Source organism: Coregonus clupeaformis, unplaced genomic scaffold (genome assembly GCF_020615455.1).
Source record: "Coregonus clupeaformis isolate EN_2021a unplaced genomic scaffold, ASM2061545v1 scaf1822, whole genome shotgun sequence".
NCBI classification, from domain to species: domain Eukaryota; kingdom Metazoa; phylum Chordata; class Actinopteri; order Salmoniformes; family Salmonidae; genus Coregonus; species Coregonus clupeaformis.
This window is the reverse complement of record NW_025535276.1, coordinates 75,001-89,984: the sequence shown is the minus strand read 5'-3', so window position 1 is coordinate 89,984 and position 14,984 is coordinate 75,001. Positions and strand designations below refer to the sequence as shown.

Sequence of the window (14,984 nt, the reverse complement as noted above, 5' to 3'; positions counted from 1 at the left end):
GTAATGTTTCCCTGTAGTGGTTCCCTGAGGACCAGGATGTAATGTTTCCCTGTAGTGGTTCCCTGAGGACCAGGATGTAATGTTTCCCTGTAGTGGTTCCCTGAGGACCAGGATGTAATGTTTCCCTGTAGTGGTTCCCTGAGGACCAGGTTGTAATGTTTCCCTGTAGTGGTTCCCTGAGGACCAGGATGTAATGTTTCCTGTAGTGGTTCCCTGAGGACCAGGATGTAATGTTTCCCTATTGTGGTTCCCCTGAGGACCAGGATGTAATGTTTCCCTGTAGTGGTTCCCTGAGGACCAGGATGTAATGTTTCCCTGTAGTGGTTCCCTGAGGACCAGGATGTAATATTTCCCTGTAGTGGATCCCTGGGGACCAGGATGTAATGTTTCCCTGTAGTGGTTCCCTGAGGACCAGGATGTAATGTTTCCCTGTAGTGGTTCCCTGGGGACCAGGATGTAATGTTTCCTGTAGTGGTTCCCTGAGGACCAGGATGTAATGTTTCCCTGTAGTGGTTCCCTGAGGACCAGGATGTAATGTTTCCCTGTAGTGGTTCCCTGAGGACCAGGATGTAATGTTTCCCTGTAGTGGTTCCCTGAGGACCAGGATGTAATGTTTCCTGTAGTGGTTCCCTGAGGACCAGGATGTAATGTTTCCCTGTAGTGGTTCCCTGAGGACCAGGATGTAATGTTTCCCTGTAGTGGTTCCCTGAGGACCAGGATGTAATGTTTCCCTGTAGTGGTTCCCTGAGGACCAGGATGTAATGTTTCCCTGTAGTGGTTCCCTGAGGACCAGGATGTAATGTTTCCCTGTAGTGGTTCCCTGAGGACCAGGATGTAATGTTTCCCTGTAGTGGTTCTCTGAGGACCAGGATGTAATGTTTCCCTGTAGTGGTTTCCTGAGGACCAGGATGTAATGTTTCCCTGTAGTGGTTCCCTGAGGACCAGGATGTAATGTTTCCTGTAGTGGTTCCCTGAGGACCAGGATGTAATGTTTCCCCTGTAGTGGTTCCCTGAGGACCAGGATGTAATGTTTCCTGTAGTGGTTCCCTGAGGACCAGGATGTAATGTTTCCCTGTAGTAGTTCCCTGAGGACCAGGATGTAATGTTTCCCTGTAGTGGTTCACTGAGGACCAGGATGTAATGTTTCCTGTAGTGGTTCCCTGAGGACCAGGATGTAATGTTTCCCTGTTGTGGTTCCCTGAGGACCAGGACGTAATGTTTCCCTGTAGTGAACATATTGCGCCATTCCTGGAGACTAACCAGCCCTCTCTCTCTCCTCTCTCTCTCTCCAGACCATCGTGTCCCTTCCAGGTGTCAGTTAAAGAGGAGGACTGGATCGTAGCGACCCTGGAGCAGTCTGACCTGCGGGAGAACGTGACGGGGTACGCTGCCCGGGTGATGGGCGAGCCCCGAACGCACCTGCTGCCGTTCCTGAACCTGACCGACCCCACCGCGACCCCGCTGGTCTTTAACTCCTCCTACCACGGACTCTGCTACACCGTTAGCCTGCTGCTCAGACAGGGAAAGACCTGGTCCAAGTCCGTCCAGACTGTAGCTGTTCTCACCAGTAAGTATTCAGACAGGGGAAGACCTGGTCCCAGTCCGTCCAGACTGTAGCTGTTCTCAGCAGTAAGTATTCAGACAGGGAAAGACCTGGTCCCAGTCCGTCCAGACTGTAGCTGTTCTCACCAGTAAGTATTCAGACAGGGAAAGACCTGGTCCCAGTCCGTCCAGACTGTAGCTGTTCTCACCAGTAAGTATTCAGACAGGGGAAGACCTGGTCCCAGTCCGTCCAGACTGTAGCTGTTCTCAGCAGTAAGTATTCAGACAGGGAAAGACCTGGTCCCAGTCCGTCCAGACTGTAGCTGTTCTCAGCAGTAAGTATTCAGACAGGGAAAGACCTGGTCCCAGTCCGTCCAGACTGTAGCTGTTCTCAGCAGTAAGAACATGGTTGTGTTGTCTTCATCGTTTCAGGCTGAAGAACTGGTCTGAATCCACCTCAGTACTGGATGTTTTAGACCAGTCTCTGTTCTCTCATAGATCCACTATGTGCTTGCCTTGTTGGCCCTCATCTCTCTTCTCTTCCCTGTGGAGGTTGTAGTGGTCGTTGTGTCCCTACACCAGGCAGTCAGTCAGTCCTGATGTGTATCTGCTGTCTGTCTGTCTGTCCCCCGCAGAGCCACGTCCCGGTGGACAGTGTGGTGATCTCAGACTACGGAGAGGCTCCAGAGACAGGGGTGGTGTTTGAGATCAGCTCCCCAGAGAACAACGTCTTCAGTCGGGTCAACATCAGCTACGCAGAGGGCCGGGAGCAGAGATCCATGCTCTATAAAGGTGAGGCCTCTGGCTGGACAGACTGGATCAACAGGTGAAAGCTGAATAGCCTGTTCAGAGCAGTTCAGTGTTGAATCCACTGAGTTTAGCAGGTCTGTATTAGGTCATGTTTGGGGCAGACACACCAATCCAGAGCAGTTCAGTGTTGAATCCACTGAGTTTAGCAGGTCTGTATTAGGTCATGTTTGGGGCAGACACACCAATCCAGAGCAGTTCAGTGTTGAATCCACTGAGTTTAGCAGGTCTGTATTAGGTCATGTTTGGGGCAGACACACCAATCCAGAGCAGTTCAGTGTTGAATCCACTGAGTTTAGCAGGTCTGTATTAGGTCATGTTTGGGGCAGACACACCAATCCAGAGCAGTTCAGTGTTGAATCCACTGAGTTTAGCAGGTCTGTATTAGGTCATGTTTGGGGCAGACACACCAATCCAGAGCAGTTCAGTGTTGAATCCACTGAGTTTAGCAGGTCTGTATTAGGTCATGTTTGGGGCAGACACACCAATCCAGAGCAGTTCAGTGTTGAATCCACTGAGTTTAGCAGGTCTGTATTAGGTCATGTTTGGGGCAGACACACCAATCCAGAGCAGTTCAGTGTTGAATCCACTGAGTTTAGCAGGTCTGTATTAGGTCATGTTTGGGGCAGACACACCAATCCAGAGCAGTTCAGTGTTGAATCCACTGAGTTTAGCAGGTCTGTATTAGGTCATGTTTGGGGCAGACACACCAATCCAAATCAGACTTCAGTGTTTCCTGATCAGAAACACAAGTGGAAGACTAATGTGTTCTGTCCTCAAATGTCTATAAAGCAGACTGTTCTGTGTTATAGACTTCTACAATGGGAAGACTAATGTGTTCTGTCCTCAAATGTCTATAAAGCAGACTGTTCTGTGTTATAGACTTCTACAATGGGAAGACTAATGTGTTCTGTCCTCAAATGTCTATAAAGCAGACTGTTCTGTGTTATAGACTTCTACAATGGGAAGACTAATGTGTTCTGTCCTCAAATGTCTATAAAGCAGACTGTTCTGTGTTATAGACTTCTACAATGGGAAGACTAATGTGTTCTGTCCTCAAATTTCTATAAAGCAGACTGTTCTGTGTTATAGACTTCTACAATGGGAAGACTAATGTGTTCTGTCCTCAAATGTCTATAAAGCAGACTGTTCTGTGTTATAGACTTCTACAATGGGAAGACTAATGTGTTCTGTCCTCAAATGTCTATAAAGCAGACTGTTCTGTGTTATAGACTTCTACAATGGGAAGACTAATGTGTTCTGTCCTCAAATGTCTATAAAGCAGACTGTTCTGTGTTATAGACTTCTACAATGGGAAGACTAATGTGTTCTGTCCTCAAATGTCTATAAAGCAGACTGTTCTGTGTTATAGACTTCTACAATGGGAAGACTAATGTGTTCTGTCCTCAAATGTCTATAAAGCAGACTGTTCTGTGTTATAGACTTCTACAATGGGAAGACTAATGTGTTCTGTCCTCAAATGTCTATAAAGCAGACTGTTCTGTGTTATAGACTTCTACAATGGGAAGACTAATGTGTTCTGTCCTCAAATGTCTATAAAGCAGACTGTTCTGTGTTATAGACTTCACAATGGGAAGACTAATGTGTTCTGTCCTCAAATGTCTATAAAGCAGACTGTTCTGTGTTATAGACTTCTACAATGGGAAGACTAATGTGTTTACATTTACATTTTAGTCATTTAGCAGACGCTCTTATCCAGAGCAACATACAGGAGCAATTAGGGTTAAGTGCCTTGCTCAAGGGCACATCGACAGATTCTTCACCTAGTCGGCTCGGGGATTAGAACCAGCGACCTTTCGGTTACTGGCACAACGCTCTTAACCACTAAGCTACCTGTGTTCTGTGTTATAGACTTCTATAAAGGAAAGACTGTGTTTAAACACTGGCTCCCCGGGACGTGTTACAGCAACATCTCCTTCCAGCTGATCTCTGAAGCTACAGTCAACAGAACCACACTGGTCCGACGCAGCGACCTGACCCATGTACCCCAGCAACACAGGACAGGTAACTAACTACATAACCCACGAGCCCCGGCAACACAGGACAGGTAACTAACTACATAACCCACGAGCCCCGGCAACACAGGACAGGTAACTAACTACATAACCCACGAGCCCCAGCAACACAGGACAGGTAACTAACTACATAACCCACGAGCCCCGGCAACACAGGACAGGTAACTAACTACATAACCCACGAGCCCCGGCAACACAGGACAGGTAACTAACTACATAACCCACGAGCCCCGGCAACACAGGACAGGTAACTAACTACATAACCCACGAGCCCCGGCAACACAGGACAGGTAACTAACTACATAACCCACGAGCCCTAGCAACTCAGGACAGGTAACTAACTACATAACCCACGAGCCCCGGCAACACAGGACAGGTAACTAACTACATAACCCACGAGCCCCAGCAACACAGGACAGGTAACTAACTACATAACCCACGATCCCCGGCAACTCAGGACAGGTAACTAACTACATAACCCACGAGCCCCGGCAACACAGGACAGGTAACTACCTACATAACCCACGAGCCCCGGCAACACAGGACAGGTAACTAACTACATAACCCACGAGCCCCGGCAACACAGGACAGGTAACTAACTACATAACCCACGAGCCCCGGCAACTCAGGACAGGTAACTAACTACATAACCCACGAGCCCCGGCAACACAGGACAGGTAACTAACTACATAACCCACGAGCCCCGCAACTCAGGACAGGTAACTAACTACATAACCCACGAGCCCCGGCAACACAGGACAGGTAACTAACTACATATCCCACGAGCCCCGGCAACACAGGACAGGTAACTAACTACATAACCCACGAGCCCCCGGCAACTCAGGACAGGTAACTAACTACATAACCCACGAGCCCCAGCAACACAGGACAGGTAACTAACTACATAACCCACGAGCCCCGGCAACACAGGACAGGTAACTAACTACATAACCCACGAGCCCCCGGCAACTCAGAACAGGTAACTAACTACATAACCCACGATCCCCGGCAACACAGGACAGGTAACTAACTACATATCCCACGAGCCCCGGCAACACAGGACAGGTAACTAACTACATAACCCACGAGCCCCGGCAACTCAGGACAGGTAACTAACTACATAACCCACGAGCCCCAGCAACACAGGACAGGTAACTAACTACATAACCCACGAGCCCCAGCAACACAGGACAGGTAACTAACTACATAACCCACGAGCCCCGGCAACACAGGACAGGTAACTAACTACATAACCCACGAGCCCCGGCAACACAGGACAGGTAACTAACTACATAACCCACGAGCCCCGGCAACACAGGACAGGTAACTAACTACATAACCCACGAGCCCCGGCAACACAGGACAGGTAACTAACTACATAACCCACAAGCCCCGGCAACACAGGACAGGTAACTAACTACATAACCCATGTACCCCAGCAACACAGGACAGGTAACTAACTACAAACCCACGAGCCCCGGCAACACAGGACAGGTAACTAACTACATAACCCACGAGCCCCGGCAACACAGGACAGGTAACTAACTACATAACCCACGAGCCCCGGCAACACAGGACAGGTAACTAACTACATAACCCACGTACCCCAGCAACACAGGACAGGTAACTACCTACATAACCCACGATCCCCGGCAACACAGGACAGGTAACTAACTACATAACCCACGTACCCCAGCAACACAGGACAGGTAACTACCTACATAACCCACGAGCCCCGGCAACACAGGACAGGTAACTAACTACATAACCCACGAGCCCCCGGCAACACAGGACAGGTAACTAACTACATAACCCACGAGCCCCGGCAACACAGGACAGGTAACTAACTACATAACCCACGAGCCCCGGCAACACAGGACAGGTAACTAACTACATAACCCACGAGCCCCGGCAACACAGGACAGGTAACTAACTACATAACCCACTGAGCCCCGCAACACAGGACAGGTAACTAACTACATAACCCACGAGCCCCGCAACACAGGACAGGTAACTAACTACATAACCCACGAGCCCCAGCAACACAGGACAGGTAACTAACTACATAACCCACGAGCCCCGGCAACACAGGACAGGTAACTAACTACATAACCCACGAGCCCCAGCAACACAGGACAGGTAACTAACTACATAACCCACGATCCCCGGCAACTCAGGACAGGTAACTAACTACATAACCCACGAGCCCCGGCAACACAGGACAGGTAACTACCTACATAACCCACGAGCCCCGGCAACACAGGACAGGTAACTAACTACATAACCCACGCAGCCCCGGCAACACAGGACAGGTAACTAACTACATAACCCACGAGCCCCGGCAACACAGGACAGGTAACTAACTACATAACCCATGTACCCCAGCAACACAGGACAGGTAACTAACTACATAACCCACGAGCCCCGGCAACACAGGACAGGTAACTAACTACATAACCCACGAGCCCCGCAACACAGGACAGGTAACTAACTACATAACCCACGAGCCCCGCAACACAGGACAGGTAACTAACTACATAACCCACGTACCCCAGCAACACAGGACAGGTAACTACCTACATAACCCACGAGCCCCGGCAACACAGGACAGGTAACTAACTACATAACCCACGTACCCCAGCAACACAGGACAGGTAACTACCTACATAACCCACGAGCCCCGGCAACACAGGACAGGTAACTAACTACATAACCCACGAGCCCCGGCAACACAGGACAGGTAACTAACTACATAACCCACGAGCCCCGGCAACACAGGACAGGTAACTAACAACATAACCCACGAGCCCCGGCAACACAGGACAGGTAACTAACTACATAACCCACGAGCCCCGGCAACACAGGACAGGTAACTAACTACATAACCCACGAGCCCCGGCAACACAGGACAGGTAACTAACTACATAACCCACGAGCCCCGGCAACACAGGACAGGTAACTAACTACATAACCCATGTACCCCAGCAACACAGGACAGGTAACTAACTACATAACCCACGAGCCCCGGCAACACAGGACAGGTAACTAACTACATAACCCATGTACCCCAGCAACACAGGACAGGTAACTAACTACATAACCCACGAGCCCCGGCAACACAGGACAGGTAACTAACTACATAACCCACGAGCCCCGGCAACACAGGACAGGTAACTAACTACAAACCCACGAGCCCCGGCAACACAGGACAGGTAACTAACTACATAACCCACGCAGCCCCGGCAACACAGGACAGGTAACTAACTACATAACCCACGAGCCCCGGCAACACAGGACAGGTAACTAACTACATAACCCACGAGCCCCGGCAACACAGGACAGGTAACTAACTACATAACCCACGATCCCCGGCAACACAGGACAGGTAACTAACTACATAACCCACGATCCCCGGCAACACAGGACAGGTAACTAACTACATAACCCACGAGCCCCGGCAACACAGGACAGGTAACTAACTACATAACCCACGAGCCCCAGCAACACAGGACAGGTAACTAACTACATAACCCACGAGCCCCGGCACCCCAGGACAGGTAACTAACTACATAACCCACGAGCCCCGGCAACACAGGACAGGTAACTAACTACATAACCCACGAGCCCCGGCAACACAGGACAGGTAACTAACTACATAACCCACGAGCCCCGGCAACACAGGACAGGTAACTAACTACATAACCCAGAAACAGGTACATTGACCGGGGAACAGACTCAGGACGTTATTGAACCAGTCAAATAGCAACGGTATACTGTATCTATGGAGATGGCAAACTAATACTAATGTTAGTGTTTCCCTGCAGTGCCCAACCCTCCCCTCAACATCTCCCATAAGATCGTCCCACTCAGCCAGAGGGTGCTACCAGGGGGGGTCCCTAGCTCCGAGGAGACCCAGGACACCCCCCAGCCCCGGCGGGCGCGGGATGTCCCCCTCATAGAGGAACAGGAACTACAGGAGAACCAGGAGATACAGGAAGTGATCTCAGAGGAGGTGGTGGGCGGAACCACCCAGGTCCCCACCGCCGCTATCTCTAACACCACCGAAGAAGAGACCGCCACGCAGCCCTATTGGCCGGAGCCCACCGGTAGCCCCTCCCCTACGGACGGGGATGAGGGATTTGTGAACGCGGTGGTTCCAGAGTATGAGGACTCCAATGAGCCGGGCTCTGCCATGGGCCTGTCCCCAGAGACCTCCGTCACCCCGACCCGCCTTCCTCCTATACTGCTGGAGCTGCGCTGGCTCCCCCCCCGACCCCCGGCCACCTACGACGGATTCAACGTCTACGCCTACAGAGACGGTAAAGCTAAAGGCCTCTAGCGCCACTAGACCGTATTCACAAAGACTCTCAGAAAAGGAGTGCTGATATAGGTTAGGCTTTTTTGCCTTTTTAGATCATAATGAATAAGACTGATCCTAGATCAGATCTCCTACTCAGGGTCCTGGAGTAAAGGGGCTCCTATGTTGTCAGATGAAGACAAAGCTGAATGGTATCTGTTGTGCCCTGTGCTGTTTCAAGCACCCCATCAAACCCCTCTGAGCCCTGTCTCTCCCCCGTCCTCAGGTAACTCCACAGAGACGGCCACGGTGGATGAGAACACTCATGAGTTCTTCACGGAGCTGACCGAGCCTGGGACCTACAGAGTCCAGGTCACCACACTGAGCTCTGCAGGAGACTGTGAGGCCAGAGAGAGCACCGCCTATACAGGGTTGACCTTCTATCTCAGTATGTATAGCCTGATCCTTACCCTGACCCTAACCCTGACCCTGACCCTGACCCTGACCCTAACCCTGACCCTAACCATCTCAGTATGTATAGCTTAACCCTGACCCTAACCCTGACCTTGACCCTAACCCTGACCCTAACCCTAGCCCTAACCCTGACCCTAACCCTGACCCTAATCCTGACCCCCTAACCTTCTATCTCAGTATGTATAGCCTAACCCTGACCCTAACCCTAACACTGACCCTAACCCTAACCCTTGCCTACAACTGAAATTCTGTGTTTTACTGTATATGTTTTAATTGTCAAATAAATTCCAAATCAACCAATGAATGCCCCAGGCCCCAGTGGAGAGGTGCTGGAGCAGCCCCGGGAGCGGCCCCAGGGGGTCAGTGTCAGGTTGCTAGGCTCCAGTACTGCAGTGGTGTCCTGGGCCCTGACCTCCGAGAGCCACAACGGCAGCCTGGTGTCAGTCCTGTCCCTGACCTGCCTCCGACCCAGCCTCAGCCAGCGCATGGAGAACTCATACTGCAGTGAGGTAAGACTCACCAGCCTGCTAGCATGGAGACCTCATACTGCAGGGAGGTAAGACTCACTAGCCTCAGCCAGCGCATGGAGACCTCATACTGCAGGGAGGTAAGACTCACCAGCCTCAGCCAGCGCATGGAGACCTCATACTGCAGGGAGGTAAGACTCACCAGCCTCAGCCAGCGCATGGAGACCTCATACTGCAGGGAGGTAAGACTCACTAGCCTCAGCCAGCGCATGGAGACCTCATACTGCAGGGAGGTAAGACTCACTAGCCTCAGCCAGCGCATGGAGAACTCATACTGCAGGGAGGTAAGACTCACTAGCCTCAGCCAGCGCATGGAGAACTCATACTGCAGGGAGGTAAGACTCACCAGCCTGCTAGCATGGAGACCTCATACTGCAGGGAGGTAAGACTCACCAGCCTGCTAGCATGGAGACCTCATACTGCAGGGAGGTAAGACTCACTAGCCTCAGCCAGCGCATGGAGACCTCATACTGCAGGGAGGTAAGACTCACCAGCCTCAGCCAGCGCATGGAGAACTCATACTGCAGTGAGGTAAGACTCACTAGCCTGCTAGCATGGAGAACTCATACTGCAGGGAGGTAAGACTCACTAGCCTGCTAGCATGGAGAACACATACTGCAGGGAGGTAAGACTCACTAGCCTGCTAGCATGGAGAACTCATACTGCAGGGAGGTAAGACTCACCAGCCTCAGCCAGCGCATGGAGAACTCATACTGCAGGGAGGTAAGACTCACCAGCCTGCTAGCATGGAGACCTCATACTGCAGGGAGGTAAGACTCACCAGCCTGCTAGCATGGAGACCTCATACTGCAGGGAGGTAAGACTCACTAGCCTCAGCCAGCGCATGGAGACCTCATACTGCAGGGAGGTAAGACTCACCAGCCTCAGCCAGCGCATGGAGAACTCATACTGCAGGGAGGTAAGACTCACTAGCCTGCTAGCATGGAGAACTCATACTGCAGGGAGGTAAGACTCACTAGCCTGCTAGCATGGAGAACACATACTGCAGGGAGGTAAGACTCACTAGCCTGCTAGCATGGAGAACTCATACTGCAGGGAGGTAAGACTCACTAGCCTGCTAGCATGGAGAACTCATACTGCCGTGAGGTAAGACTCACTAGCCTGCTAGCATGGAGAACTCATACTGCAGGGAGGTAAGACTCACTAGCCTGCTAGCATGGAGAACTCATACTGCAGGGAGGTAAGACTCACTAGCCTGCTAGCATGGAGAACTCATACTGCAGGGAGGTAAGACTCACTAGCCTGCAGCATGGAGAACTCATACTGCAGGGAGGTAAGACTCACTAGCCTGCTAGCATGGAGAACTCATACTGCAGTGAGGTAAGACTCACTAGCCTGCTAGCATGGAGAACACATACTGCCGTGAGGTAAGACTCACTAGCCTGCTAGCATGGAGAACACATACTGCAGGGAGGTAAGACTCACTAGCCTGCTAGCATGGAGAACTCATACTGCAGGGAGGTAAGACTCACTAGCCTGCTAGCATGGAGAACTCATACTGCCGTGAGGTAAGACTCACTAGCCTGCTAGCATGGGAGAACTCATACTGCAGGAGGTAAGACTCACTAGCCTGCTAGCATGGAGAACTCATACTGCAGGGAGGTAAGACTCACTAGCCTGCTAGCATGGAGAACTCATACTGCAGGGAGGTAAGACTCACTAGCCTGCTAGCATGGAGAACTCATACTGCAGGGAGGTAAGACTCACTAGCCTGCTAGCATGGAGAACTCATACTGCAGTGAGGTAAGACTCACTAGCCTGCTAGCATGGAGAACACATACTGCCGTGAGGTAAGACTCACTAGCCTGCTAGCATGGAGAACTCATACTGCAGGGAGGTAAGACTCACTAGCCTGCTAGCATGGAGAACTCATACTGCAGGGAGGTAAGACTCACTAGCCTGCTAGCATGGAGAACTCATACTGCAGTGAGGTAAGACTCACTAGCCTGCTAGCATGGAGAACACATACTGCCGTGAGGTAAGACTCACTAGCCTGCTAGCATGGAGAACACATACTGCAGTGAGGTAAGACTCACTAGCCTGCTAGCATGGAGAACTCATACTGCAGTGAGGTAAGACTCACTAGCCTGCTAGCATGGAGAACTCATACTGCAGTGAGGTAAGACTCACTAGCCTGCTAGCATGGAGAACTCATACTGCCGTGAGGTAAGACTCACTAGCCTGCTAGCATGGAGAACTCATACTGCAGTGAGGTAAGACTCACTAGCCTGCTAGCATGGAGAACACATACTGCAGTGAGGTAAGACTCACTAGCCTGCTAGCATGGAGAACTCATACTGCAGTGAGGTAAGACTCACTAGCCTGCTAGCATGGAGAACTCATACTGCAGTGAGGTAAGACTCACTAGCCTGCTAGCATGGAGAACACATACTGCAGTGAGGTAAGACTCACTAGCCTGCTAGCATGGAGAACACATACTGCAGTGAGGTAAGACTCACTAGCCTGCTAGCATGGAGAACTCATACTGCCGTGAGGTAAGACTCACTAGCCTGCTAGCATGGAGAACTCATACTGCAGTGAGGTAAGACTCACTAGCCTGCTAGCATGGAGAACACATACTGCAGTGAGGTAAGACTCACTAGCCTGCTAGCATGGAGAACTCATACTGCAGTGAGGTAAGACTCACTAGCCTGCTAGCATGGAGAACTCATACTGCAGGGAGGTAAGACTCACTAGCCTGCTAGCATGGAGAACTCATACTGCAGGGAGGTAAGACTCACTAGCCTGCTAGCATGGAGAACTCATACTGCAGGGAGGTAAGACTCACTAGCCTGCTAGCATGGAGAACTCATACTGCAGGGAGGTAAGACTCACTAGCCTGCTAGCATGGAGAACTCATACTGCAGTGAGGTAAGACTCACTAGCCTGCTAGCATGGAGAACACATACTGCCGTGAGGTAAGACTCACTAGCCTGCTAGCATGGAGAACACATACTGCAGGGAGGTAAGACTCACTAGCCTGCTAGCATGGAGAACTCATACTGCAGGGAGGTAAGACTCACTAGCCTGCTAGCATGGAGAACTCATACTGCCGTGAGGTAAGACTCACTAGCCTGCTAGCATGGAGAACTCATACTGCCGTGAGGTAAGACTCACTAGCCTGCTAGCATGGAGAACTCATACTGCAGTGAGGTAAGACTCACTAGCCTGCTAGCATGGAGAACACATACTGCAGTGAGGTAAGACTCACTAGCCTGCTAGCATGGAGAACTCATACTGCAGTGAGGTAAGACTCACTAGCCTGCTAGCATGGAGAACACATACTGCAGTGAGGTAAGACTCACTAGCCTGCTAGCATGGAGAACACATACTGCAGTGAGGTAAGACTCACTAGCCTGCTAGCATGGAGAACTCATACTGCCGTGAGGTAAGACTCACTAGCCTGCTAGCATGGAGAACTCATACTGCAGTGAGGTAAGACTCACTAGCCTGCTAGCATGGAGAACACATACTGCCGTGAGGTAAGACTCACTAGCCTGCTAGCATGGAGAACACATACTGCAGGGAGGTAAGACTCACTAGCCTGCTAGCATGGAGAACTCATACTGCAGGGAGGTAAGACTCACTAGCCTGCTAGCATGGAGAACTCATACTGCCGTGAGGTAAGACTCACTAGCCTGCTAGCATGGAGAACTCATACTGCAGGGAGGTAAGACTCACTAGCCTGCTAGCATGGAGAACTCATACTGCAGGGAGGTAAGACTCACTAGCCTGCTAGCATGGAGAACTCATACTGCAGGGAGGTAAGACTCACTAGCCTGCTAGCATGGAGAACTCATACTGCAGGGAGGTAAGACTCACTAGCCTGCTAGCATGGAGAACTCATACTGCAGTGAGGTAAGACTCACTAGCCTGCTAGCATGGAGAACACATACTGCCGTGAGGTAAGACTCACTAGCCTGCTAGCATGGAGAACTCATACTGCAGGGAGGTAAGACTCACTAGCCTGCTAGCATGGAGAACTCATACTGCAGGGAGGTAAGACTCACTAGCCTGCTAGCATGGAGTACTCATACTGCAGTGAGGTAAGACTCACTAGCCTGCTAGCATGGAGAACACATACTGCCGTGAGGTAAGACTCACTAGCCTGCTAGCATGGAGAACACATACTGCAGTGAGGTAAGACTCACTAGCCTGCTAGCATGGAGAACTCATACTGCAGTGAGGTAAGACTCACTAGCCTGCTAGCATGGAGAACTCATACTGCAGGGAGGTAAGACTCACTAGCCTGCTAGCATGGAGAACTCATACTGCCGTGAGGTAAGACTCACTAGCCTGCTAGCATGGAGAACACATACTGCAGTGAGGTAAGACTCACTAGCCTGCTAGCATGGAGAACTCATACTGCAGTGAGGTAAGACTCACTAGCCTGCTAGCATGGAGAACACATACTGCAGTGAGGTAAGACTCACTAGCCTGCTAGCATGGAGAACTCATACTGCCGTGAGGTAAGACTCACTAGCCTGCTAGTCTACACGGGTGTTTCACAACACGTTAGAGAGGATCCATTCCAGAGGAGAGAGTAGAAACACTGAGATGGAAAAAATAAAGTCTTACTGTAGGCCAGTTATCAGAAACACCACTAACCCAGTTATGTGCACCTATCAATATACTGCTCTGATCCAGTTCACCAGAAACACCACTAACCCAGTTATGTGCACCTATCAATATACTGCTCTGATCCAGTTCACCAGAAACACCACTAACCCAGTTATGTGCACCTATCAATATACTGCTCTGATCCAGTTCACCAGAAACACCACTAACCCAGTTATGGGCACCTATCAATATACTGCTCTGATCCAGTTCACCAGAAACACCACTAACCCAGTTATGGGCACCTATCAATATACTGCTCTGATCCAGTTCACCAGAAACACCACTAACCCAGTTTGCAACACCCGCCCTGATACCTGTTCCTGCCCTGTGATTGGTTGCAGGAGAACACGACCAGTGACATCCTGTCCAGCCTGACTCCAGGGGCCCAGTACAGAGTGGTGGTGTACCGTACTAACGGACCTCTCATCAGCCCTCCTTCAGAACCTGTTATAATAGACATCGGTGAGTCCCCCAGACACTACCAAACGGCACCCTATTCCCTATGTAGTGCACAACTTTAGACCAGAGAATGGCATCCTATTCCCTATGTAGTGCACAACTTTAGACCAGAGAATGGCACCCTATTCCCTATATAGTGCACTACTTTAGACCAGAGAATGGCATCCTATTCCCTATGTAGTGCACAACTTTAGACCAGAG

The 14,984-nt window shown here is 50.7% G+C and overlaps 1 protein-coding gene across 1 annotated transcript in view; it reads left to right on the top strand.

Annotated features, from left to right (window-relative positions):
- Positions 1–1,311: 1,311 nt before the first annotated feature.
- LOC121558508 (receptor-type tyrosine-protein phosphatase O) overlaps positions 1,312–14,984 on the top strand; it is a gene marked incomplete at both ends in the record, with an annotated part of 84,449 nt that continues 70,776 nt past the window's right edge. Inside the window, 7 exons of the mRNA XM_045218818.1 lie at positions 1,312–1,551; positions 2,178–2,334; positions 4,222–4,374; positions 8,210–8,704; positions 8,969–9,130; positions 9,469–9,665; positions 14,666–14,786. Coding sequence (XP_045074753.1) covers positions 1,312–1,551; positions 2,178–2,334; positions 4,222–4,374; positions 8,210–8,704; positions 8,969–9,130; positions 9,469–9,665; positions 14,666–14,786 — 1,525 coding nt within the window. The remainder of the gene's footprint in view (positions 1,552–2,177; positions 2,335–4,221; positions 4,375–8,209; positions 8,705–8,968; positions 9,131–9,468; positions 9,666–14,665; positions 14,787–14,984) is intronic.